This window comes from Gobius niger, assembly GCF_951799975.1.
Source record: "Gobius niger genome assembly, chromosome: 12".
Taxonomy (NCBI): domain Eukaryota; kingdom Metazoa; phylum Chordata; class Actinopteri; order Gobiiformes; family Gobiidae; genus Gobius; species Gobius niger.
The window spans coordinates 10,740,626-10,767,663 of record NC_136863.1 but is presented as its reverse complement, the minus strand read 5'-3'; the positions used below and the strand labels follow the sequence as shown (position 1 = coordinate 10,767,663).

General features: G+C 42.2%; 5 protein-coding genes across 7 annotated transcripts; 2 read left to right on the top strand and 3 right to left on the bottom strand.

Moving 5' to 3' along the window:
- Window positions 1-1,235: 1,235 nt before the first annotated feature.
- isl2a (ISL LIM homeobox 2a) lies at window positions 1,236-4,164 on the bottom strand (the record flags this gene model as incomplete). The annotated part of the gene is made up of 6 exons (XM_079568446.1): window positions 1,236-1,572; window positions 1,647-1,787; window positions 2,439-2,722; window positions 3,409-3,665; window positions 3,730-3,916; window positions 4,110-4,164. The coding sequence occupies 6 exons, from the start codon at window positions 4,162-4,164 to the stop codon at window positions 1,465-1,467; spliced, it is 1,032 nt and encodes a 343-aa protein (XP_079424572.1). The 3' UTR covers window positions 1,236-1,464.
- Window positions 4,165-4,856: 692 nt separating this feature from the next.
- etfa (electron transfer flavoprotein subunit alpha) lies at window positions 4,857-9,571 on the top strand. Its single transcript, XM_079568152.1, has 12 exons — window positions 4,857-4,986; window positions 6,178-6,327; window positions 6,418-6,499; window positions 6,564-6,646; window positions 6,715-6,814; window positions 7,259-7,369; window positions 7,727-7,828; window positions 7,903-7,971; window positions 8,042-8,124; window positions 8,361-8,426; window positions 8,618-8,698; window positions 9,260-9,571. Exons 1-12 carry the CDS (start codon window positions 4,948-4,950, stop codon window positions 9,293-9,295), a joined length of 1,002 nt encoding a protein of 333 aa, XP_079424278.1. The 5' UTR covers window positions 4,857-4,947; the 3' UTR covers window positions 9,296-9,571.
- A 226-nt stretch (window positions 9,572-9,797) lies between these two features.
- tmem266 (transmembrane protein 266) lies at window positions 9,798-15,829 on the bottom strand. Of its 2 annotated transcripts, none has more exons than XM_079567253.1 (11): window positions 15,372-15,829; window positions 14,260-14,344; window positions 13,828-14,016; window positions 12,921-13,075; window positions 12,708-12,781; window positions 12,390-12,446; window positions 12,188-12,326; window positions 11,786-11,901; window positions 11,453-11,630; window positions 11,096-11,158; window positions 9,798-11,022 (listed from the first exon to the last, which is right to left on the bottom strand). In XM_079567253.1, exons 2-11 carry the CDS (start codon window positions 14,271-14,273, stop codon window positions 10,493-10,495), a joined length of 1,515 nt encoding a protein of 504 aa, XP_079423379.1. In that variant the 5' UTR covers window positions 14,274-14,344; window positions 15,372-15,829; the 3' UTR covers window positions 9,798-10,492. The 2 variants fall into 2 exon arrangements, with proteins under 2 accessions (XP_079423379.1, XP_079423378.1); XM_079567252.1 differs by having other exon boundaries at window positions 15,331-15,828.
- A 4,326-nt stretch (window positions 15,830-20,155) lies between these two features.
- Window positions 20,156-22,290, top strand: nrg4 (neuregulin 4). The gene is made up of 5 exons (XM_079567856.1): window positions 20,156-20,298; window positions 20,398-20,441; window positions 20,510-20,603; window positions 21,483-21,635; window positions 21,999-22,290. The coding sequence occupies exons 2-5, from the start codon at window positions 20,432-20,434 to the stop codon at window positions 22,075-22,077; spliced, it is 336 nt and encodes a 111-aa protein (XP_079423982.1). The 5' UTR covers window positions 20,156-20,298; window positions 20,398-20,431; the 3' UTR covers window positions 22,078-22,290.
- Window positions 22,291-23,589: 1,299 nt separating this feature from the next.
- On the bottom strand, window positions 23,590-27,023 carry lactb (lactamase, beta). 2 transcript variants are annotated; one of them, XM_079567739.1, is made up of 6 exons: window positions 26,630-27,023; window positions 26,495-26,561; window positions 25,625-25,815; window positions 25,118-25,391; window positions 24,768-24,933; window positions 23,590-24,284 (listed from the first exon to the last, which is right to left on the bottom strand). In XM_079567739.1, exons 1-6 carry the CDS (start codon window positions 26,957-26,959, stop codon window positions 23,753-23,755), a joined length of 1,560 nt encoding a protein of 519 aa, XP_079423865.1. In that variant the 5' UTR covers window positions 26,960-27,023; the 3' UTR covers window positions 23,590-23,752. The 2 variants fall into 2 exon arrangements, with proteins under 2 accessions (XP_079423865.1, XP_079423866.1); XM_079567740.1 differs by having other exon boundaries at window positions 26,636-27,023.
- Window positions 27,024-27,038: the final 15 nt, after the last annotated feature.

The window sequence follows — 27,038 nt, the reverse complement described above, 5'->3', positions numbered from 1 at the left end:
TACAATGGTTTTGATGCTGATCAGGCATAAATTAAAATGGCTGAGGCGCAATTCATTTCAAATCAAAATCAGAATCTGCTCTACGGTCAGTCTCAAATGTGGCATTTGTTTAGTCATCAGGTCTGCAGCCAGTTCTGTGGCAGTAATAACATCCGGTTTGGAGTTAAATGATACAGGAGTGGAAAACATTCACACATTTTTTGAGCAGAAGTTCATTTAAAAAGATCTTCCTGGTCTATTTGTTTTTTAAGTGATAAAAAATTAAGACCGATCAATATGTGGGAAGAAAAATTGTGATGATTTTTTTTCTTTTTTCCATACAGCCCAGCTTTAATTTGGAAGAATTTGTTTTCTTTCACAATAATAATCATTTTTATGTCCTATTCTAATTGACCTAAAACCACATTGCGTAACATTTAACCCAATAAAAAGAAGCATTTATTTTTTTACAAACATTTTTATCCTTGAAAAAATGGCATGTGTCTGCTGTGAGCGGCTCACTGCTATAAGGTCCTGTAACTTTACTGCATCGGCGATGTTTTAGTGAATGGGGGCAACAGCTGATGCAACCAGCTCAACGCTGTTTTATCAAATTAACAATCTAGGGAAGCAATGCCCTGTTTGTGAACATTGCTTTTTCCAATCATAGAACTCATCAAGTTACCAGAGCCCCCCGACATGACGACATCATGTTCACTAAAGACAGTCAAATATGGGATATAAATAGGCTAGGTCGTCCTCATCTAAATCCTTTCTGTGATTACCCTCTGCAAAAATAGCATTTTTTTTGTGCCGAGCTGGCCAAGAGAAGCATGGTTTATATTGCTCACAACAGTATGATCAAAAAGTTTTCAGTTGTCAGGTATGCAGTAATGCTTTCCTGTGCGAGTCTACTTATTAATTATACAGGGTTAGAAATTAAACTCAGAACGGTTGATTCTGTGTTTGTTCTTTATTATCCAGTATTTAAAAAGAAATGTCGTAGCCCATACCTGATAGCCTGATTTAATTCAAATATTTTACACCACAACAGCACAACTGTAAAAAAAATAAAAAAAATAGATGACTCTAGTACTTTGCAATTTAAATATGGGATTGAAACTTAATTTACTTTTCGTTTTGTCCTATCATCCAACAGGAATTTAGCCTATTACAGTTATAATATTAGCAGGTTTAAAACGTAGCCACTGATTTGACAAATAGAATATGCTTCTCTCTACTGAGTCTGTGTTTTAACCTCCTCCTAAATTCGACACAGTAATAACCAGACAGACATTTAAAAGATGTCACCTTTGGGCTCTTCTGTCCGAAAACACTTTAAGGTCCGGTATTGCAAAAAACAATACAGGACCAGTGAGCTGTGAATAAGTTCCTGTCTCACGTGTCCTTAAGTCCGGTCTGAATAAGTCCACGTTAGTCTCGAGTGTCCCCAGGACCAGTGAGGTTTGAATGACTGTGGCTCCTTCACGTGTCATCAGGACTGAAAACCATGCTGCTGGGGGTGTCCGGTAAGTGCGAGGACATGGAAACTTCACTTCCAGTGGAGCTGCCTCCAGAGTCCGAATGAGACACCTGAACAGACAAACCAGAAGGAGGTGGACTCTGCATTTATTTCTGTTTTGTTGTGTTCAAGTTTTGATACTCACTGTTCTCTGCAGGGTGAAATCGCTGAGGGATTTCCACAGAAGCTGATGGGCGTGCACCTCCACGAGCTCTCCCTCCACAGTGTTCTCCTGGGGAACTGGACTTGACGCGAGCAGTGGGGTTCCTGTCAGACCCTGCAGGTTCTACACAGAGCAATAGAATCATTTAACTCATAGTAAACTCCCAAAGTAGCTACATTTTTGGAAAGATAATACATTTTTTTCCCCCGACATAAATTACGTTTGTCCTCACATTTGACGTTTTCTTTTTTTTTTTAAAGATTCATATCACATTTCACATTTCCACTTGCATTATCTTACACAAAACCTCTCTATTGACTATAACAGTATCTTAATATAAAATTCAATTCTAAACTTTATAGACTTTGTTTGAATTTTGTCTTTCTACCAGCTGGATAATTTTACTAATGTGAGCAATGGATAATGGACAGCTGAACAAAGATTGTACTTTTTCAGTTTTTGTTCATCAAAAGTAGCCTGAAGATTGTGTCCCACTTCTGTGCCACTTCTGGTGTCTGACATTCACACTTTTATCAGTTAAAAGCTAGTCCAATGCCCTTAACTTCATATTGGGAGATGATGTCATAGTTTGTTAATGTGGTTGGGAACATTTGACAAGACCATTTTGAATTATGTAAAAAGTCTGTTTAAGAAAAGAAAGGACAGCTCAGCAAAACCGTTCTTAAGTCCTTAAGTTGAAACAACTTAAATAAACACAACTAAAGGCTCATACTTGTGTGCAGCTGGGTTATCATGAGCATCTTAAGTCTGTACCGTGTGGCTGCCTGGCTGTGGCCGCCGCAGCTGCTTCAGGAGCAGGCTTCTCTTCTTGTCTTTGCAGCGCTTGTTCTGGAACCACACGCGGATGACTCTGGGGCTGAGGCCGGTCATCTCCACCAGCTGCTCCTTCATGAGTGCGTCTGGGCGAGGGTTTGCATTGTAGCATGTACGCAGGGTGTGTAGCTGCTTTTCATTAAGCACTGTTCGCACACGTGTAGTCTTTTCAGAGGCATTGTGGACATGGTTTCGATGATGAGACTGTCGAACCGACACCGGATCTGATTTAGAGAACAGTTTTGATTTGGATATGAACAGCTCAAGGAGTAAACATTTCACAAAACAGCTCCATACCTCTACACCATAAATACAGCCTTAAATGGAATAAAATAAGAATATAAGGCAGTCTAGAAATGGGGAGAGTTGTAAACAGCACCACTTTGAAAATGTGTTTCAGCCATTCCCTTAAATGATATAAAGATGCTTTGCATAGGGACAAAAAAATAAGAGAAACAAACAAACAAAGTAGTGACGGTGATTATGAGTGTGAAGCTTTGTGGAAGAGGTGGGTTTTGAGCATGTTTTAAAAGTTTGCAGTGAGTCAGAGTTTCTGACTGGCTGCAGTGATGGCAAAGGCGCGGTAATTAAGCCTAATAGCAGAATAACTTCATTGTGTGTGTGTGTGTGAAGTTGTAGTGAGTGAGAGATGCCTGATAAAAAATAATATAGCTAATATGTATATTTTCTTTCATTTTTTTTTCTCTCATTTTAACTAGTCCCAAAGAAGGCCCTGTCAGTACTTTATCTCAACACAGTTTTTATATGGAGTCTGCTTTTGTTAGTAATAATAATAATAATAATAATAATAATAATAATAATAATAATAATAATAATAATAATAATAATAATAATAATAATAATAACAATAATAATGTAGGCTATTGGTGTGATATCTTTTGCCCCTTACCTGCCATAAGTAGCGGTCGAACGTGCGTCTTGAGTTCGGGGCTTGGTGCGCTGTCGGTCAGCTCGAGCAGCGCACTGTGGTCCGCGCGACAAAGCAGCTCCTCATCCCGGAGAGAGAACTCGTCCCCGGGCAGAAGGTGTCTGCTACATGCCGTGCAGCGGAAACACCCCATGTGGTACACGTTCTCACGCACTCGCATAACCAGGTCGTTTCTATTGATGCTCTTGTTGCACTTTGAACATTTTATTCCAAACAACCTATGGGTAGCAGGGAGAAACATTAAAGAAACCTTACAAAAGCAAGAAAAAAAAAATCCCTTACCACATGTAGTCTCTTTTGCAGTAGGTTTTGCCATTGCGCACGAAGCATGTGCTCGCCTCATCCAGGTGTTGGCTGCACTCAGCGCACTTGAGACACGCAGCGTGCCACTCTAGGTCCGGGGAAACGCGCAAGATGTACTGGTCGTGTATTTGGTTTCCACAGCCCGCACACAGTCCTCCTGACCTTTCTGGACCACAAAACATGAATGCATTATGCCGTTTGCGCGCAAAACTCTAAAGCTTGCATTAAAGCGAAACAGTAAGAGCCTTCCATAGTTTAATTTTAGACAGTAAAAGTTTCGATTTCCCCATGCTATCAATTGGCCGATGCCAATAGGTCATTATACGCACGTGTGGACATGAACGCACGAATAGACTTACGTTGTGAATGACCCCCCATATCATCCAGGTAGAAAGCAAGAAGAATGTCCAGCATGAAGAAGCAGGTGGGAATACGGACCCTGAACACGGTAAAGAAACTGGACGTCTAGTGCGCGCGACTTCAACTTGTGACTGATGGAGGAGTTGGAGGAGAGAGGAGGAGGGGGAAGAGCCGGTGACGTCTGGGGCCAGCTCTGGTGTCTGTGTCAGAAGTCTGGCCCTCTGACTTATGGCACAAATGCCAGCTCCAGAAACCACTCAAACATGTGTTCTAAATGACAAATTTTCATTGCGCAATTAATTTTTTGTGTTATAGTTTATGGCCTAGACTATAAGCTATTTTGTGATGGGCCTTACGAAATATATGACACATCCTCACACAAGAAGAACCTTAATTTTTTACCACGCATATTTTCGCCCTCATGTGATAATAATAACAACAACAATTACAATAACAACAACAATACTACTACTAATAATAATAATGCATGATAATTATAATTTATCGTTGTTTTTATTTTAATTTTAATAAGTATAATTATAATAATATAGTAACATTTTTATTTATTCATTCTTAACCATTCTTAATTATTCTTAATATTAATTAATATTATTAATTAATTATTATTATATTAAAATGATATTTTTTATTATATTATTATTAATATTATTATTATTTGGAATGGTTACAAACCAAACTTATGTTTATGCTACAAACTCTCCACCTTCACTCCACTCTCGTAAGAGCCCTTTCAATCTCGCGAGAACTCGAAGATAAACGTGGAGTGACTGACCTTTGCTACAGTTATAGCTGAAGTGTCGACACAGGAGGACCAAGATGAACAGAGCACTCAACAAATCTCACCTGAGGCTCCTGGTGAGTCATTTTGGCTATAACTTATGTGGTTTATTTAGCTATAACTACGTTCCTGATCCGAGGCTAACCTGCCGGGTGCATGGTTTCGGAGTGGTTTATAATAGATCCATGGGTTCAACACATTAGCGTCGCACATCGGGGTTGCACAACTGCTAACGCCAGAGCAGACTCGGGTATTATTGAAATGAGACAAAAGTCATCTTCAGACTAATGGTAAATCTGACAGGCTATCTGCAGAGCCTACCAGTAGGTCTACTCCGATGTGCAATCTTCACCTTCCCACCGCAGTTAGCAAACAAAGCGAAAGAACAGTTATGAAACCTGGTAACAACAACAACCACGCTGTCAAGAGCAGTTGTTATGAAATTTTCCTTGGGCATATTGTCAGTAGGCTATACGGAGGTAAAATCGTGATAAGTCAGCATTACGTTTGTTTGGATATCTTTTTCATACGGATGACCAGCCCCAGTAGGTCCAGATAGGACTGGCCCTAACCTGACCAAGGTGATAGCGGCTTGAACACCGCTTATGTGGCAGTGCACGGAGAGATTGGATAAGTGTCCGCTAAAATTATTACACAACATCTATCTATCTAAGCTGTTCTAACATTTCTAACATTTCCCAAAATACACAAATATCGTTTAATATTTGTACATTTTGTTCTCTTTGTTGTTCTTTGTTTGGACCACCTTGGACAGCCTAAGCTCCCTATCTTTAGACTCGGACCCACGACTGTGCAAATATGCTTAACCCTGCCCTAATGCATTTGGAGGAATTGACTAAAACATATGTGGAGTTTACCAAATACGCATAGAGCTGCATTTCCAAGGTCGGCAGTGACCAAAAAGTCTGCCTTTATCAATGTGCACATGGCCAATACAGTAATAGACCCACACCTTTCACACTTTGCCTCCACTGTCTCTATGCTGGGGGTGAGCATGAACCTGGAGCAACTGATGGAAACCTTGCATAAGTACAAAACAAACCGATAAAAGCATAAAATTATGAACATTTTGACAATTTTTTTTTTTGCCATATGCCTCCTCCTGCACCCCCTCCACAAAATGGTTCAGTGTAGTCCACGTTTGGTGCTATAGATGTCTCTTCCTGCCCCATGTATAAGGACTTATGGGCTACATCAGTAAAAGACATGGAGAAGTTTATTGTCTAACTATTTACTGTTGTCTACAGATGGGCTTCGCCCACCGGTGTCAGAGCACGCTGGTGGTTGCAGAGCACAACAATAATGCGTTGACACCAATCACCCTAAATGCCATCACTGCTGCCAGTCAGCTCGGTGGAGAAGTGTCCTGTTTAGTTGCTGGGACAAACTGTGCAAAGGTAGAGAGAGCTTGGTGGAGAGTTGTACAGAGTTTGTTCTGCGGGCATGTTTCATGTGTTTCATCTGCATTTTGTTCTGATCTTTGTCAGGTTGCAGAAGAGATCAGCAAAGTCCAAGGAATAACAAAAGTTCTGGTGGCCCAACATGATTGTTACAAAGGTGGCTTACCAGGTATGTGACTCAAATGTACATTTTAATATGGATAGTCAGATGAAATGACTTAGGTTGTTTTCAGAGGAGCTAACTCCACTGATCCTGGCAACACAGAAGCAGTTCAGCTTCACCCATATTTGTGCCGGTGCATCCGCCTTTGGAAAGGTAAAAAGTAACAATGACATTTTCTTTGTGTATTTAATACATAACTTGACATGAATTGCCTTTGTCAGAACCTGCTCCCCAGAGTGGCGGCCAAGTTGGATGTCGCTCCAATTTCTGATATAATTGAAATCAAGGCTCCAGACACCTTTGTTAGAACAATCTATGCAGGTACAGAATGCCATTATAATGCCTGGAACATACAAACCGATATTTTATTATGTGTGCGTGTTAGGTATTGTTATTGATTCGATCAGTGGTTCTTAAACTGTGGTATGTGTCGTGTACCTCTGGTGTTGCCTGGGGTTATTCAGGCGGTACCTACTTACTCAGGGTCATCTGCAATTTTAGAATGTATTCATTTTGATTAGAGATAATTTAATATATGCTTAAGCAACGTATTTTAGTTAGGTGTGTTGATATTGTTTACACTGGTTTAGCCCTGTTTGATCTTGGTGTAGGTCTGGTGGTACATGGAAGGTCAAAAACGTTTAAAGGTTGTACTAAGTTTGAGAACCACTGATTTAGAAAAAGATGTTGGTGTAATGATACGTTTTTATTTTGTACATGTGTATATTTTTTATAATCTAAGTGTTTCTCTTGTTTGATTTGAAGGGAACGCTCTCAGTACTGTGAAGTGTAACGAGCCAGTCAAGGTGTTTACTGTGAGAGGGACTTCGTTCGAGGCAGCTGCTACTGAGGGGGGCAGCGCCACATCTGAAACCGGTACAAGTCTTTCTAGCCTGTCTCTTTGCATATTCAATTTCTGAAAGATTTGACTGAGGAACAAAACACACGGGTCTCAGGACAGGATGTCTTTTGCACTTCACTAATGTTGCCTGTGGAGGACAACAAGCACAGAGTCCATATGGGTTTAAAGGGTAAATTCTGATCATTACACGTGGATGCCCCCACTTTTTGGGGTCAAACAGAATTGAACATGTGCTGAAGACCACAAGAAGTCTATTGGGGAGTTACAGTGTACAGTGGATTTTTTTTACCCGAATCTGAAAAGCGTGTTTATGCCGAGATAACAAAACACTTAAAATATGGACTAGTGAAACAATATTTCTGTTCTGTTAGTGGATGCCTCTTCAACTGTGGGCGTTTCTGAGTGGCTCGAGCAGAATCTGACCAAAAGTGATCGTCCAGAGCTGACCAGTGCTAAGGTGGTTGTGTCCGGAGGTATGTACCCTGTTTCTAAATACTATTGTCAGGTCAAGCTGTTTTTTTACAACAAAATTTAACCTCTGTTTTAGGAAGGGGGCTGAAGAGTGGCGACAACTTTAAACTGCTCTACGATCTTGCTGACAAGTTAAACGCTGCAGGTTCGTGTTAAAAGCGGTCTCGTTTTTACTTGGTTTGAATGTGTGTTAAATGATGCAATTGTTTTGACAGTTGGTGCCTCTAGAGCCGCTGTGGACGCTGGATATGTCCCCAATGATATGCAAGTTGGACAAACAGGCAAAATTGTGGCACCGGTAAGAAGTCTTTTACTAACAGAATAGTGATGGTGATGCTGTTTACATTTTCGTCCTATGATCGTCATGAGCTGTACTTGGAGAGAAACTTTGAGGAAGTTAAACAACATACAAAGCGAGTTAAGGGCTAGAATTGTAACTGTTCCGTCACATTTAAGTTATTTTTTTCAACATTTTGCTACATTTTAGTCTGTGTGTGTAGTCCGATGCGAAGTTTATGTCTGTCCATGTTACAGGAGCTGTACATTGCTGTTGGTATTTCTGGAGCTATTCAGCATCTTGCTGGAATGAAAGACAGCAAGGTAACCACAGCACAGAATATTCTCCTCAATCACTGTCTAAATTGCACAATACTTGAGCTGTTATTATTTTGTCACCAAAACGTAGTCCTGCGTTGTTATTATTGCCTTTTGTAATGGAAAATGTATTGTCATTTCACAATTTTCCATGGACATTCTCCTTCCAAATGAATAATGTTGTTTTTGATATTTAGACTATTGTTGCCATCAACAAAGACCCAGAGGCACCCATATTCCAAGTGGCTGACTATGGCCTGGTGGCGGATCTTTTCAAGGTATATGATCACTCAATCTTGCAAAAATGCTCTAAGGCCACAGTACCAAGTAAACATTTAAGGTGATGGTGGAGGGGCTTGTTCATCCTACACAAACAAGTGACATTGCATTTATGAGAAAACATCTTAAACACACTTTAATCATTCAATGAAAATTAAGTGCCTCAGAAAACAAGGTCCCGGCTACATTTTCAAAAAACTGTCAACCTCCGATTCGGGACGCACCAATCCTATTATGGTACTGGATATTGGAGCCGATACTGGAAAAAATATGATATCGAGTATCGGCTACAAATATCTGATACTGAACCAATACCAGTTTTGGCTCTCGCTGCTTTTAAAAACAAAACTTTCACCAACTAAATCTAAGTGAATTTTGACATGCTGTATATCATTCTGAAGCTAAGAACCTGGAGAATTAAATCGTTATCCCCCAGTATCGGTATTGGTATCAGATGCAAAAAGCTGGATCGATGCATCTCTACCTCCAATACAAATAGTCAAACAAAACACAAACTCTTCCAAACATAGTTGATGTTTGACATATTCTCTTGTTTTTAGGCTGTTCCTGAGATGACTACCATTCTGGACAAGTAAAAAGATGGAAAGTGTGTGACCCTCACTGGCTACAAGCATCTTTCTGAGGTCAATCTTTAAAATCCGTGATGAATAATCTGAGTCAGAGCAGCTGAGAGCTTTGCCAACCCATGAACTGACTTGTAATTCATGTAAAAATATGTAGTTGATATTATCTATTTTATATATTTAATCATAATGTAAATTTTAAGAACAACATTGCTTTCAATACTAAGCAAATTTTGTGTTGCCTTCTTTAATAAAAAGCCCCTTGGATTGACATCTTTGGATATGGAACTGTAGAAATGTGTTGTGGTATCTGTCAATTTACTGCCTTGCTATTTTTTATCCTCAACTCTTTAAATTTACGGCTGCCTTTTTGGGCTGCTGCAAAATAATAAAGCTATTTAATTATTTCCAAAATGTTGACATTATTTCTTTGAGTTGAATACGTTTTCAGTCTCATCCAAGAAGCTTTGATCATGAAATTGAATAATGTTACAACGGCCTTTTCATTGTGATTTTATGCATTTATTAAGTTTGTAATAAATCCCTGTACAGTCTTGTTGTTTAATCTGGGGAAAAAATATAACCCTAAACAAGGTTAGTTTGAAATATCTTCAAAGGAAAGTTCATGCTTTGAAATGTTTGCATTCAGCAGCATCTCAGTTTTCTGGCTGTGACAGTAAACTTGACAATGAAATTTCTACAGCTAAAAGAAACTAACAAGCATGTGTAGGATGTTGTATGGCTCAATTTATAATACAGGTAGGTAGTTAGCTTGTCTTCATCCCACTTATGGCACCTGAAAAAGCCAGTAAAACTGAACAATTGTAACACTGCAACTTAAATACAAGTACTTTCAGAAAAATCAACTGGTCAGCAATATTACCAAAAGTATATTGCAGTTACAAAGAGCGGATGCACAAATGTGTAGTTTTGTTAATAAAGTCTGCATCTAAATCTTGTAAAAAGTGTATCAAATGAGCCAAAACCACTACGCAGCTTAATGGAATTTCAGTAGAAATCACTTTAGAAATTTAGCCATGTGTGAAGCCACTGCTGCCAGCTCATTCAGTAAAAACAGTGTCTGTTCCTGAAGTGGAGCCTGAAAAAAACTGAGTAGATTCTGCAGTTAGAGCATAGAGCAGACTTCATTCTGGGTTGTTCTGAAAGTGTATTTGAGTGTAGAGTTGTCCTTTGCAGCCCTTGAATGTATCATGTCTTCGAGAGGCGCTTGAGTGACGTCTGCACTGGCTCCATCAGTCTGTGCTTCTCGTCCACAAGCGGCTCGTTGCTCTGCAGGTGGATGAGAGTTTTGCTGTGCAGTCCTCTCTCCTGGTTTTTGTTGTAGATGTTTAACCTGCGTTCTAGTTCAGGGCTGCTTTTGGTGGACCCTGTTGGACTTGGAGGTTTGAGGTTGACAGGGTCCAAGCCTTTCTGAGTCAAACATGAGTGTTCAGACAGCGAGGACAGCAGCTCCTGCACCACAGCGCTGGGACTACCCCGGACCAGGGGGCTGCTGTAGGGCGGGGGGTAATCTGTGGAGGTGGAGGCCTCTCTCACTGTGGAGCTAAGGTCTATGCTGGATGCCTCACTAACAGAACTCTCTGTTGGCTGTAGACGACCTGAGCTCACAGCCTCCGCACTCACCAGAGTGGAGGGCAGCTGGCTGGGGTTGGTGGGTAGATGGACATCTATGGCTGCGGTGGTGATGACTCTGGCGGCAGGGTCTGGAATACCCATGTCTACAAAAACAATCCTTTATGTTAAGGACATGCTGCTAGACTGAGTAGAAAGTCAGACAGAGTCAATGCTCACCACTGCTGAGTTCACTGTAGTACTGGCTGATGTAGTTATTCATGTCGTCTTGACCGCGGTGATCTGAAAGAAACATTGATTTATGATCACAGCTAGATATTTATACTGTAAACTACACATCTGGCATAACCAACACTTCTACAATGTTTCTCTTTGCACCTCATTGTATTTTAAAAAGCTGTTTCCCCTCTTTGAGCACAGAATAAGCTGTAGATGCAAACCTGACTTTTATGACTGTAACGGCCCGATATTGTGTCACCCATTTGATGAATAATAATAATGGTGGGGGAACTGCTTTGATCTATCATGTCATCTGGACAGGGCAATGGCACTGCTCGTGTTAAAATATGGCATTACCTGTGGCCTCACCAGGCTCCCGGGTTCTCACTGCCCCTCTTTGCTCAAGCCCGTCCATCTCTTGGAAGCTGCTGTTTCGTTTGCCCCACAGACGGTGCATCTGCAGAGCCACCTCCCGCTCTGCACTCAGGTCCAGGTCCTGCTGGGCCAGATGTGCCCTCAGCTGCCGGATCTCAAACTGAACAAACAGAATACTAGATTTACTAATGTTACTTTAAGATAAGACGTAATTAGTGTTGACACATAAATCCAAGACTGTGGGCTAGTTGATGAACAGAACTATATCCCCCTCTAGTGGCAGCACAAAGATAGACAGAGGAAAGCAGCACATACAGCCTGCTCCTGACAGATGTGAGTTAGTCGCTCAAGCTGCTCCTCTCGAATGGCTTTGGCCTTCTCAAACTGCTGAATCTCCAAATCCAGCTCCACTTTGACCTGGAGTACATAGGCTGCAACACAGAGGGCCCAGCATTACCATCTCATTTATAGAAACTCACCAGAAGCATTTACTTTATTATAGTCGGGATGTGTTAGATCAGTGTAGTAAAATAAAACAACAAACAACACTCTCAGTTTTAATTGTTATTGTAATTAAAGCATATTTTTATCTTGTGACACAATCATGGGGGGCCACAGTTTTGAGTGGTAGGGTAGAAGGCTGTCTGGTGTGAGGAGGGTGGGCCTCCAAGAACAATGGTTGTGAACCAGAGCTGTAGATCACGTAAGATCACTCACCATCAATGATCCTCTTGACCCTCCAAATGCGCAGGGTCACAATGAGGCCGATGGCGTCCCATGGACTGCTGGGCCCATTGGCCACAGTTGAGGCCACCATGGGTGCCAGGGACAGCACAATGACAGCTCCGTCAAACACCTGTGAACCGAAAAAGTCTTGAGTTCTAACTCTGAGGAGAAATAATTCAGAGCAAGGACTCACCTCCACTTTATTCTCTATGTAATCCCAGATTCCCAAAACCACGATCCGGAACACAGTCTGTGGAAAGAAGAAAACCTGTGTGGCTCTCAAAGAGATTATGGAAGTCACATTTTTGAAGCCCTAAATTATATGAGATTAATTTACGTCGGAAGGACAAACAGATTGAATATAAAGTATTAGAATGAGAGACAGAAACAACTCTCTCCCTCAGCACTTTGTTCCTCTTTGCTCTCTCCTCTTCCAGGCCTGACCCTGTGCTCTTCTCAGATAACATTAACGGATGTGTGAATGGCTGCAATATGAGGCAGGTACACTCACCTCAGTGAAGAAGACTGACAGAATGGCCAAACTGATCCAGTGGATAATGCAGGCAAACTGCACTGCATTATTAACTGTAACAACAAAAGGTACTTTATTATGAGCCCCAAGCAGATGATACAGCGTGAAGTGGAGATTGTAGCTATTGTTGACTTTGAAGTGACAAAGGTCAGTATCTCATTTAGCAGTTTCTCTTGAGGCAGTGGTACTTACACTGCAGCAACTTGGTGTCTATGAGCAGCTCCAGTGTGAGCAGCAGCACCACCGCAACCACACAGAAGACCAGGACACAGTTGAAGCCTGCAGACAGGAGGCAGAGCTGCCACAGGGCGGCCCGGTGTCCACAGCACGGCTTTAGCCAGTTGGACCTTTGGAAGTAACAAAGCGACATTTAGGACACACTGTCTTAAGTTAATGACTAAAAACCTGTCAGTGCAAGGTAAAGAAGGTTTAACCAAATCGCCTATAGAGTTCGACCCCAGTGAAGAATGCCTTAAGAGGATCCACCCGCCTGTGAGCGCCCTTATCCAGGTATTGCACCAGAGTTTGGCACAGGCCCCACAACAAGACCATATTTCTGCCATTGTTAAATCAGATTTGTTGTCATGTGATAAGGAGTTTACACAGACATGCCAAACTTGTGTTGACCTGCCTAATGCTCTAACTATTTCAGAGTTAAACTATTTCAGAATACTGCAACTCATAAGACAAATGTTTCCTGTGTAAAACCTGCGGTGACACATCTAGTGAGGAATGTTTGTGTCCATCAAACATTCCGATCTCAGGACAGTTTCACTGCACTGTCTCAGATGTGCGCCTCTGTGGTACTGTCTGTGCATGATCTGATCCCATTGGGAGCCGGAAGCTCTTCACAGAAAAATAAAAGGCACATTGTGCATCTTGATTGAACTTCTATGATCTGTTGCTGGCCCATTCCATTGTAAAATTTAATGTCATAACTGAATACAATTTAACATGAAAGCTTTTGTAAAAAAAAATCCTTAACCAACACTTAAATTTACAGACTCAAGTGTGTAATATTAAAGCCCGACCACTTCAAGCAATAAAGTCAAAGTAACCCTGCTACAGTAATGCCTGTTGTGTTTCTGATCGAACTCACCCATCACGGTTGTCATCCTCGTCTGGGTTGGAGATGAGCTGAGAGCCAGCAAGGGACATGTCCAGAGGTGCCAAAGGGAGGTCTCTGTAGGCCAAGCCGACCAGCGGGACAGGGCCCAGGCGCTGGTTTTCCTCTTCAACCTGAGCTGAAATCACCTCCAGATCAGAGGCCCCGGTCTGTGGGGGAGCCCTGTGCAAAAGGCAAAAGCATTAACTCAGCAGTATTTAATAGATCATATATTATGCACATAAGATATCGTTATTCTATCTTTGTAAATCAGGTTTAGGGCTAAAAGTTAGTTAAACTTTATGTAATAAGTGAGATCAATGAGATCAACAAAGTCTTTCTTTTCTTCATTAGAAATGTTCCTACAGCCAAGTTTTGTCATAGTTTCAGGAAATCCACAGTGTAGTAGTGTGTGTTCCTACTTACTTGTTGCTCATCATGGTGAGGTCTGGTTTCAGATGTTCACACTTAATGGAGTGTTTCCACAATGGACGTTTGACTCATAACACTTCTAAACAGAAGAAAATAGCAATAGTCAGTATGATCAATTACCTTCAGCCTGTCTCTATTGCTCTATTACTGCATCTTGTCTTGTTTTTGTCATTTGTAAAGTGTCTTTAAGTACTTCTAAACATTAACCAAAGCGCTTCTTCAGGTAGCATTTGCAGAAGACATGATTTTGAGAAAGAACAAACGCTGGACTGTTTGAGTTGATGAATTATATCCCTAATATATTGTAGTAAAATGTTGAATTTGAAATGTGCTAATGTGAATAGGTCCTCAGGATGAATAGTAGCAGCAGGCAAGAGCAAACGGGGTTTGCAACAAACTTACAATAAACTAAACCTTTTACTTTAAATGTAATATTGCATAAAAAAACATGATCAAATAATTTGGCTGCTCTCTTTGTGCTTTTAAAAAAATACAGACAGAGACTCGGGGACATCTTCTCTTGCATAGCAAGTGCAGGGCATGGTAGGTCATTGAGCCACAAAAACAGGCAGCCATTGATGCCCAAGTGAGAAGGCTCACATCAGCAGAGCAGTCTATTGACCTGACAAGCATTTATGCAAATAAATTTTCTAATCAGCATTATTATGACCATTACATGTAAACCATAGTTCTGTTCTGTCCTTGCTTGTGGACACAGTTGGATATATGGACTCTGTGCTCTTGTAGAGTTTACAGAGGTGATGAGTTTTTGCAGCCACACAGTCTTCCAGTGGACACAGAGAAAAGATATCATAAAGCACAGTTCGTAATATCAGCCCGTTACAAGGCCATACATCCCATACCAGCTGCTTTGACAGGTTAGCTGTTTAGATTATCTTGAGAGAATGCATCCCTAGACTACACATTGCTTAGTGTAGATATAGGCCTTACAACATGAATACATTCTCTCCATGTGCTCTTAAAATAGACTGCACGTAGGTTGCAAGCCTTGTACTCGCTCTACAATGTACAAGGTGTTCCGATGCCTCCTGTGCCCTTCCTCACCGAGGGAGAAGATGCAGCGCGCTAAGGATGCTCGGACGTACAGTTGGCCGATGCGTGGATGCGCTTCCTCTCACAATCGCCACGTATACGGTCCTTCTCCACCAGACCGAAGGCACCATGCTTTGGCATGCGTCGACTGCTGTCACTGGCTCGAACAGAAAACAGCGTCTTCGGTGCAGGCTAAAATGTGCTGGCTCTTCTCCCACAAGCACACCTCGGACTCCATGTGCCCGAGGACAACAGGGGGGGAGCCGTAGGAGCTGTCCAAGGTCTGAACCACTGGGGCTGAACTATGGGCAGAACAGACCAGACGTGGGCAGAGTGAGTCGTGGTTCCAGTGGTCGTGAATAAAGAGATGGTTAACCAAGACTTAGAATAAAAAAATAAACAATCCTCTTATTCCAATAATTTCTATAATTAGCGGCAAATTAACAGTCCCTGTGCGAAACAATTTCCACCCTGCCAGCGTCGACTCGACTGAAAAAAATAGTCACCTTCGCTCTTCCTCGCGATAACAACTCTCACGCACGAGACTGAGAAATGGCGCGGGTGCGTTAAAATAAAAAAAAATAAAACAGAGTGGTTTGCAGCGTAAGTGTAGCAAATTGTGCGCTCATTCTTTCCCCCTCAACACTGCAAGAGGAAATCTATAATTGGTTCGTCTTTTCAAGTCTCCTGTTCAACATCTTTTATTGATAGGGTGAATATGGGTAAAGTGGGACAATGGGTAAAGTGGGACACTTAACTTTAATCATGATTATTTTTTAATGTGTCATATTTTGTAACTAAAAATACATACACACCGAATAATTAGAATGTGCAGGATAAGAAAATAATGGTTTTGTGGATATTAATTCACTTCACATGGCGTGGCAAACCATAATCTACCACCAAGTAGTAAAAAAGTGAAGGTATGTCCAATGACATAGCATTTGGGGATTTATGATCTTAAGGTTATAACTTTTTAAAACTAACAGACATGCAGATTTTTGTTGATACATTATATAATGGAATGCATCTGCAAACAAAACATCTCAAAATCACATGTTTATTCTTTATACTTTTATTTTTATAAGAGATTTTATCACTGTCCCACTTTACCAATGTGCTATTGGCAAAGTGGGACAGTATATTTTTGTGGAAAATCCTGGGTATTAGGTGTTTCTTGTATTCACACATCTTCAAATTAGATCAATTTAACTCTATATGTCTTGTTTTGATTAAGTTTTCTGATGATTGCATTTCTACATTTTTCTTCTCCTGTTCACTACGAACTGTTGATCGCCGTTTAGCAACATTTCAACATTAAGTTGTTCTTTGAGGTTTCTAAGTTCTTTAATTGTAGATTTTTTTTTTTTTAAATATTGGCTCTATATATATATAATTATTTTCAAATCTTTAAAACATGTTTGTTCCCTTATACTTCACCAATTAAAGGCAGCCTGAGTTCACAGATTAACATGTGTTTTTTTGGGCATGTCCTTCATATTATTCCTCACTCATTTATAAACAAAAACAAATCTGATGAAGGCACTTTACAATATTATTCTTCCATTGTTCTGTCACTCTTGTTTTTAGTTTATACCAAAGGTCCCAGTTAGATATTCCACACTGTAACATGTCTGACTCCTTCTGCACCAACAGCACAGGCTGCACATCAGACACATGTCCATCATGGTCATATGTCTCACACACCAGTTAGAATAACCATTAGAATGGTTATTATTATTCATAACCTCTTCACATATTCATAAAAGTAGTTGCTACAATAATATTAATGATTTTGAATACAAAAATTACCATGTTAATAGTGTCCCACTTTACCAATTACAAGTGTCCCACTTTACCAATAGCACCTCTAAAAATGTATCATTGGACCAACCTGTGTTTGAAGCAAAATTATAGCTTCTGTGTTAAACATTTGACTTTTTTTCCTCCACTGGTGTAAAATAGACATCTAAAGCTTTTTAAAAATATATAACATTAAAGACTTTGGCATTTAATTCCAAACAAAAAATTAGGTGGAAACTCAATTTTCAAAAAGTGTCCCACTTTACCCATATTCACCCTATGTCTGGTTGAGGTGGTAGCACGACGAAGAGGTTGCGCAGTGCATGCAACTGAACATAGGCTTCATGGGACTCGTGCATGTAAACAAGCCATGCCGGATAGTGGCTTCAGGCTTACTTCCATCCACACACTCGGACCCTCAAATACAGTATTGTGCCTATTGTACATGTTTGTACTGTTAGGGGAAACCGGAATGCCGAGAGGAAAGCTACGCAGACACGGGGGAACATGGAAACTCCACACAGAAAGGCCCATCCGAGGATCGAACCCGCGACCCGAGCGCCACCGTCACCCTACATTTGTCTCACATACACCTCCTCTTTGCTTTTGTTGTGTGTGATGCCCCATAGCCTATTCAACAGTCTCATATTCCCAAGATAAAAATCAGCACAAAGACCAAAAATTATGGGATAACAGGCAAGGTGTTCATTGACAGTGTAGCGAAAATGTATCTCATTGGGAAGCCTGTTGCATTTACTTTCTATCCATTAATTCAAATCTATTAAAACACCTGTCATCAGCCCTCAACATCTGCCATCAGCCCACAACACCTGCCATCAGCCCCCACACCTGCCATCAGCCCACAACACCAGCCATCAGCCCACAACACCCGTCATCAGCCCACAACACCAGCCATCAGCCCACAACACCGTCATCAGCCCACAACACCTGTCATCAGCCCACAACACCCGTCATCAGCCCACAACACCTGTCATCAGCCCACAACACCCGTCATCAGCCCACAACACCCGTCATCAGCCCACAACACCAGCCATCAGCCCACAACACCCGTCATCAGCCCACAACACCAGCCATCAGCCCACAACACCCGTCATCAGCCCACAACACCAGCCATCAGCCCACAACACCTGTCATCAGCCCACAACACCCGTCATCAGCCCACAACACCCGCCATCAGCCCCCACACCTGCCATCATCCCACAACACCTGCCATCATCCCACAACACCAGCCATCAGCCCACAACACCTGCCATCAGCTCACAACACCTGCCATCAGCCCACAACACCCGTCATCCGCCCACAACACCCGTCATCAGCCCACAACACCAGCCATCAGCCCCGAACACCTCCCATCATCCCACAACACCCGTCATCAGCCCACAACACCCGTCATCAGCCCCCACACCTACCATCATCCCACAACACCTGCCATCAGCCCACAACACCCGTCATCAGCCCACAACACCTGCCATCAGCCCCCACACCTGCCATCATCCCACAACACCCGTCATCCGCCCACAACACCCGTCATCCGCCCACAACACCCGTCATCAGCCCACAACACCCGTCATCAGCCCCCACACCTACCATCATCCCACAACACCTGCCATCAGCCCACAACACCCGTCATCAGCCCACAACACCTGCCATCAGCTCACAACACCTGCCATCAGCCCACAACACCCGTCATCCGCCCACAACACCCGTCATCAGCCCACAACACCAGCCATCAGCCCCGAACACCTCCCATCATCCCACAACACCCGTCATCAGCCCACAACACCCGTCATCAGCCCCCACACCTACCATCATCCCACAACACCTGCCATCAGCCCACAACACCCGTCATCAGCCCACAACACCTGCCATCAGCCCCCACACCTGCCATCATCCCCCACACCTACCATCATCCCACAACACCTGCCATCAGCCCCGAACACCTCCCATCATCCCACAACACCCGTCATCAGCCCACAACACCCGTCATCAGCCCCCACACCTACCATCATCCCACAACACCTGCCATCAGCCCACAACACCCGTCATCAGCCCACAACACCTGCCATCAGCCCCCACACCTGCCATCATCCCACAACACCCGTCATCCGCCCACAACACCCGTCATCCGCCCACAACACCCGTCATCAGCCCACAACACCCGTCATCAGCCCCCACACCTACCATCATCCCACAACACCTGCCATCAGCCCACAACACCCGTCATCAGCCCACAACACCTGCCATCAGCCCCCACACCTGCCATCAGCTCCCACACCTGCCATCAGCCCACAACACCCGTCATCCGCCCACAACACCTGCCATCAGCCCCCACACCTGCCATCAGCTCCCACACCTGCCATCAGCCCACAACACCCGTCATCAGCCCACAACACCTGTCATCCGCCCACAACACCTGCCATCAGCCCCCACACCTGCCATCAGCTCCCACACCTGCCATCAGCCCACAACACCTGCCATCAGCCCATAACACCTGTCATCAACCCACAACACCCCTCATCACCCCGAACACCTGCCATCAGCCCCCACACCTGCCATCATCCCACTACACCAGCCATCAGCCCACAACACCTGCCATCAGCCCCCACACCTGCCATCATCCCACTACACCAGCCATCAGCCCACAACACCTGTCATCAGCCCACAACACCTACCATCAGCCCCCACACCTGTCCTGATTAAAGGGGAAGTGAGAGATAACAAGGCAGCCTGACATTAAGATGATCAGGGAGTAATTCATCATAATTGTTGCCCCTGCAGGGCCCTGCAAAAATCTAATTTGTGACCCGGTCGGGTCGAATAGAGTGAGTTTCTTGTTCTGGCAACAAACTAATCTTGCATTAAAAATTCATGGGTAAACGTGCTGGAACACTATAGGAAGTTTCTGTCAAAACCTGTGCGGTTGATCTAGCTCTACCCACACAACGAAATAGACTTGCGACACACTCATGAGAATGTAGTTTCGTATCGTCCAGATTCTCATTGACAATGTGAACAAACAGCCATCACTACATTTTTTAGGCACGGTGACGGGATGGACACACCCACTTGTCGCCTGATCATAGCAGCCTATTCTGCGCAATCGGCGCGTCACTGTAACTGAGGCGCCTCCAAGAACACGCCGCATTTCGCTCGCAGGTAAGGACTTGCTCCGAGATTGTTTTCCAATTTGGATCTGGGCAAAAAACAACAACAAAACATCAATATAACATTAATTATTCTAGTCTATGTTGATAGATGTGTTGATTCAGCCAACCCGAATACAGCTCCGATGATGGCAGGTTAGAAACAAAGTGTGGGTTTGTGTTGCCTTAGCTACTGGATTTACTTAATGTCACTATTCTTCCAGAACATGGAGATACTTGCAGTGGGCAGGAAGCCACCTTTTGCATGAACGGTGGAACCTGTTACAGATTACCCTCCATGAACCAGCTCTCATGCGTGTAAGTTTTGAGACTTATTGCAGGCTATTAGTAGCCAGTTCAGGTGTGGAAGTTGAAGAATGCAATGGACAGGTAGGCTATTTTGGGTTGTTGTCTAGTCAGTGCTTCATTGTGTCTCTGTGGTTTTTTGTTTGTTTTAAATAAATGTGTCATAGCGTATTGAGATTTAATAATAGGCTCACGTAGCACTGTACTTTCCAAAAAATGTTGAATATGTTCTAAGAAGTTAACTGACATAGATAGTCTAAGTATTAACTTGACTGAATCCGAGTAATAGGCTGTTAAGATATATTAAGAATTTATTCTTAAGTTCATCCCCAGTGTAACCAAATTGCACAGTCTATGAACATGTTGCCCTGGCTACACTGGCATCTACAGTTCTTTAAATTATGTTCTGCCAATCTAAGATAAAGGTCTTTGTGCTTGATACTTATTCTATCTAAGTCTTTTAGGCTAATAATTTTATAAATAGACCAATAGTATCACCAAGACCTTTAGGCAAATTGGCCTAATATATTTTAAATTACAACTAATTTGTTTCCCAGACCCTGACTGTCAGACTTTCAGAACAGCAGAACTTTCATTTGTAACCGAAGACAAATGTTGCAACAAAAGGCAACATTTGCCACATCTTCTTCATGTGGTTTTATGACACGTGGGCGTTCTCCATTAGTTACATTGCGGCAACATGTAGCAATGTGGTATCCAACGGTTTTGATAAAGTGTCGTCTTCTCAATTACCGGAGCAGGTCCTCCCAGCCATTCCATTCATGCCTTATGTACATACCATCTATTCCTGTCCTATGAAAGTGAGGCTTTTACCTGTTCAAAGCGCTGTTCACGAGGACATATGTGACCTGTGTCTGTGCTGTCCTGCAGGTGTCGGCTTATGTACACAGGCAGTCGCTGTGAGACCCTCAGCCTATTCACCAGTGCTCAGGATGGACACAACAAGGGCCTTATCGCCGCTATCATTATTGTGACCATTCTCATTGCAGTGGCTGTGGCAGTCTTTATTTTCTACATTATCAAGTAAGTGCAACTCAGTCCCAGATTACGAACAATGTAGAAAATAACAAATATCCGGGCACTGGAACCTAGTTAATAAATCCTGGAGCTCAGGACTTGTCTTCATGGTCTACTTGGGTTTGAAGCAACATGCCCCAAACCATGTTTTCAATGGCCTGGCTCAGGTGAATCAACTGTAGATGCTCTATCAGTATATGGGGGTAGTACTACTAGCGCAGTTACTCAAGATCCAATATTAACCCATGAGTTTGGGCAAAAATATTGTTAAGGTTATTCACAGTTGGAGGAAGTTGGAGAGCACATCTCACGAAGGGCCATATATTTGCCAGTTTGAATGTCTTTAACCATGCTCCCATTTACCTGCAGGAGACTGAAAATCAGCCGAAAACAGCGCCAGAACAGTGATCAGCAGGGCCATTATTGGAAAGTAAAATCAAGAGCATGAGGCCTGTCCTGGTTGGCCCCTCTACACCAGGGTTGTATGTGGCTGAATGCGGTAATGACTGGATAGACAAGCTAATGGAAAATGTCGTCATATTTAATTATTGACATAAACCAGGAGGTGACCATCACAATAATCACTTCTAAACAGTGGTATGCAGCTGGTTCTTCTGTTAATTACACTATTACTACTAGGTACATTTCAATACACATGCTTTGCCTGAAGTGTATTTATTACAAAGCTAAGTTCTGTGGAACAATTGTATCGATGTAATACAACACTTGTGCATCACCTTGTATATTGCTATTGTAAATATATTTATGACTTTATAACCAGTCTGTGTTGTTTCTGTGAGAATACAACTGTCAAGAGGTTTTATGACTTTAAAACTGACAAAAACCACAGTATGTCAGCTAAATGTCAACTAAATGTCAGCTGAACAAGATTGCAGGTTGTGCATGTCCTCACATGCTGTTGAGATAGTTGTTTTAATATGGGGAATTAAAAGGTATGTGCTCTGCACTTAAACATACCACTTTTCAATTTGAAGAAAGAAATATGGCTCTCAGGGAAGTCGCAGTTTTATTTTCTTACAACTCTATGAAGTCAGTGAGATATGTAAACCCCTACAGAATTTTAAAAGGTATGTGTAGGGTAAGTGACTATTTGTCTCCTGCTGGCTGGAAAATGGCCATTCCAAAAATTCTTAGCATCACAACTTGGCCTGTGTCTTTACTCTGTTCTGATCAGTCATATAAATGTGCAAGATTTCTAATGGCTAAACAAACAATATTTATATATGCAACTGGCAAGCTTAAATGCAAATCTTGTAGGAATTGGTGCCAATTCTCTTCATCATTACAAAAGAGATACACATGCCTCTCACAAATGTGCTAGAACACGTCCATTATTGTGCGCAATAAACATCAATGGATATTGCTTTAGAGCAGTGGTTCCCAAAGTGGGGGTAGCATGACACTGAAATGAAGCCAAAACACAGTATCCAAATTAACATCATGAAACCATGATAATTATTATAAACGGCAATTACATTTTACACATGTGGGTCCCGAGTTGTTGGTTAAGTGATTTTTAGGGTCACTGACTGAAGTTGGGAGCATTATAGATAACACAGATTACCCAGTCTACATAAACACTTAAAGCTTGCAGGATCAAAGGATTCTGAAGACATTTTATAGATGCCTGTCCATTTGTTAAGAAAAGTTTTAAATTGTGAATAAAAGCTTTTATTTCAGACAATCCTGTTTCAAAACAATGTAGAAAAGGAGACCAAAAGCAAACTTCTATTTTACTCTTAACTGCAGTCACTGCAAACTTAAAAATAAAATACTAATATTGTAAATACATTTGTGAATCAAGCCATAACATTGGAGATTAAATATTACAAAACAGACATTTGTTGGAGTTCCAGTAAGTAAGACGGGAGATTTCAGTTGACAGGTAATTTAACTGCACACATCAGTATTCATAAAACAGCAGGTTTTTATCTTCTTATCTTTTGTGTTTATTTCTTTACACTGTAAAAATAAAAAATGTCACATATGATAAAAATATATTTTTTGTTTAAAAGAGTATGGAGAATAAAATCATATTATTGAGCCACTGTAGTCTTCTCTATCGCACACATTTTACACAATCTTGAGACGCCGACAAAAGCTCACTGTAGTTTGTGTCTGGCTTGATCAAACTGCTGTGCGATTGCCAGGGCAGTGGTGTTGAGGCCTACGGACTGCATATTTGTGATGATAGTGACCACCACTCCTTGTGGTAGCTTCTCAGTCTTCCCTTTGCATTGTTCTATTTTCTCCACTGGTAACACCAAGAGAACGCTGCTAGCTCCCACAGCGCCCCCTGTGTGTGAAACATAGTGCCTGCGATTCCTACACTGGCCATATTTCTGGTCTTTCTCCACAACTAGCCATCCCTGAGCGTATTGTCCATCCTTGTCCCAACTTCCCTCTGTCCTGTCCACGGGAGCCCATAGTTCCAGAGCAGTGTGGGGTTTGAGGAAGCCAGGCAGCAACCTCTCAGTGTCCTTGACTTGTGCAATCTGATAGCTATACAGAAGAGCATTTCCAAACACAAGCAAGTCACCGGCAGTGGAAAGGAATCCACCTCCAGCCCATTTATAGGAGTTGTCCACATATGGGCAGTTTACAACACGGCCCTTTTTGTTAACATGGTAATACCTGAAAAGGAGGATAGGTTGAGTATTTTGCAAATATTTCCAACATATTTTCCAACATTTCAAACATGACATCCAAAAAATATGAGTCCACATTTAATATTACGTAAACGCTGTTAATGCTGACATTTTTTGTATTGGCGAATATTCAAGCAAAAAGCAAAAGAGGTCCACACTAAGGGTTTACAGATCCTATTGCTAATATTAGCTTGGAAATTTTAAAAAAGGGACTCTCCTCTAAATAATTGCTATAAATGATCTGGTTCAATCTTGGTCATCTACATTTGGAAATAGTATATTTATGAACATTTAATAGGATTACTGGCTTATGACCTGACATTGCAGATATTCCAATAATCCTGCCCATACCAGGAGAATGTCCTGCTGGAGGCGGTTTGTGAATTTGGCCCAATGTTAAACCTTACCATATTCCTGTGATTAAGGTGGTGACATTGAAATATGTTTACTCTCATAGCAGCAGACTTACCTTGAGCGGTGATAGATGATGGGTTCATTCTGCTCAGGCAAAGTGCGGAGCATGCCCACTTCACGGAACATGGCCGCCATGTAGTCCAGGAAGGGCTGGGCAGCTGCTTTCTCCACAACAGCACTGAGCAACGTGAATGCGTGGGTGGAATACAGGTATGTAGTGCCTGTGGACAGTCACTTTTGATTAGGACCAATAATTCAAAAGGCTAAAACTATCCCACTTCTGGGATCTGAAATTTCACCATCGGAAATGGATATTAAACTAAGGATTGTTGGTGGGCTACTTCACATTGCTGAGAAATGTATCCCAACTTAACAATAAAAAAACAAACAAAGAATAACATTAACCTGGTTTGAAAATGAGAGGATCATCCTTGAAGAGGTCCAGAGCATCAACGACACTGTTGAAATGCTCCTTGAGGTAGTACTCCTCCAGCTCAAACTCACTCTTCTTTTGAACCACTTTCTTCTGCTTCTGCTTCTGCTTCTCCTCCTGTTCGCCTCCTTGTGGTTTTAAACGGCACTTCGCTTTCTCTCGTTCCTCTCTCACTTTGTTTGCATCTTTCTCATAATGCCGGATCCCACTTAAATGGGAGAGGAGCATCCGTGAGGTGATCGCTACCTGCAAAAATTATGCTCATCAAAAAGTAGTCTAAAGCCCATTTTGGAGCATTCAACTCTGATAGCTTAAGCCAAAGTTCAAGGGGTGCATGGGAAGAAGAACTGTAATGTAACTATAACTGTAATGCTGAAGGTAGCGGCAACATTACTTAAAACCTCCACATTAATGCAGGTAAGATCTGGCAAACGGGATACTAAAGTGCAACATTCAGTCGCACCATTGAAACCACTCACTTCCTCCCCCTCAAACTGTTTCTTGGGAAACTCTGGGACATATTTCTGAACTGGCTCATCGAGCTCCAGTTTGCCTTCCTCGCATAAACGTGCAGCAGCAGCAGAGGTGAGAGATTTGCTGATGCTCGCAATGCGCATCACTGTATCTGCTGTGCAGGGGACACGGTTCTCCAAATCCGCATAACCCAGTCCTGGAAATCAGACAACAGTGGCCGTTACATGACGAGAAAAGAAGTTTAAGATACTGGCAGTGTGTTCCATAAATTCTGTATTTTCTACAAATTTCTTCTAAGACAAGTTTTAATATATTGTGTTAATATACTTTTTTGAGTAAAAAGGTGTTGATATTTGGAGTAAATGAGTCAATTGCCTCAATATAACCTTTGAATAATTTTTGACCAGTGTAAAATTGTTTTAAATGCTTATGATACTTTAAGAAGTAAAAAAAATGATTTACAAATCAAATCAAATGTATTTATATAGCACATTTAAAACAACTGTTGTTGACCAAAGTGCTTCACAAAAAGGTCTACAGTACAGAAACAATAAATAAATAAACAAAACACAATATACAAGCAAAAAGCACTAACAGCTTATATTTTGGCCAAGATATGTGTTAAACAGTGTTAAAAGCGTTTGCTTAGAAATGTGTCTTAAGCAACGATTTTAAAATAAAGCCACAAAAGTCATCTCTATAAATAGAAAACATGCATTTAATTGAGCGAAAGAGAAGTAATCCCTTGATTATGAGGGTTAGAACATAATAGTCTTTAGTAATGTTAGGACAGCAGTCAGTATGTCCAGTGGTGGAGAGACTACACTTGTTTGTGTGAGGATAAAGTCCATGAAGTAAAGTGAAGTGACACCCACCTTCACACCAGACCTGCACACCATCCACAGAGACTCCCACCACCAGCCCCGGGGCTCCCACCTCCGCCTGGACACAAGCACACCATGTCAGTGCCTCTGCGCTCCTGCACAGTCCGCACAGTCAACAGCTCTCACCTGGACCCGCTCCAGCAGCTCCCGGCTCGCCTCCACCGCTGCTCTGAACTGCGCCACATCTGCGCCTCGGTTTGGACCATTCGGACTTTCCGCCGAGTCGCAACGAGATTTCAGACCAACAGCAAAAGCAACAGCCACCCCGACCCCCAGCCCGCACAGCCACAGTTTGGACTTGGTTCTCTCTCCGGCGTGACTTCTTTGTTGTTGCTGCTGGTGGATAAACAACCTGTTGACGCGCTGCAGTTGGCGCTGGCTGTGAGCAGAAAGCACTGAACATGGCACACGCGTCCGGGCTGGACTGATCACCCGACTCATGATGTGCAGGGACATGTTTCTTTCGACGAAGTTCAGCTCTTCTGCTGAGTTTACTTTTGTAAACTTCCGGGTACCTTCTTCTTCGTACGTTATT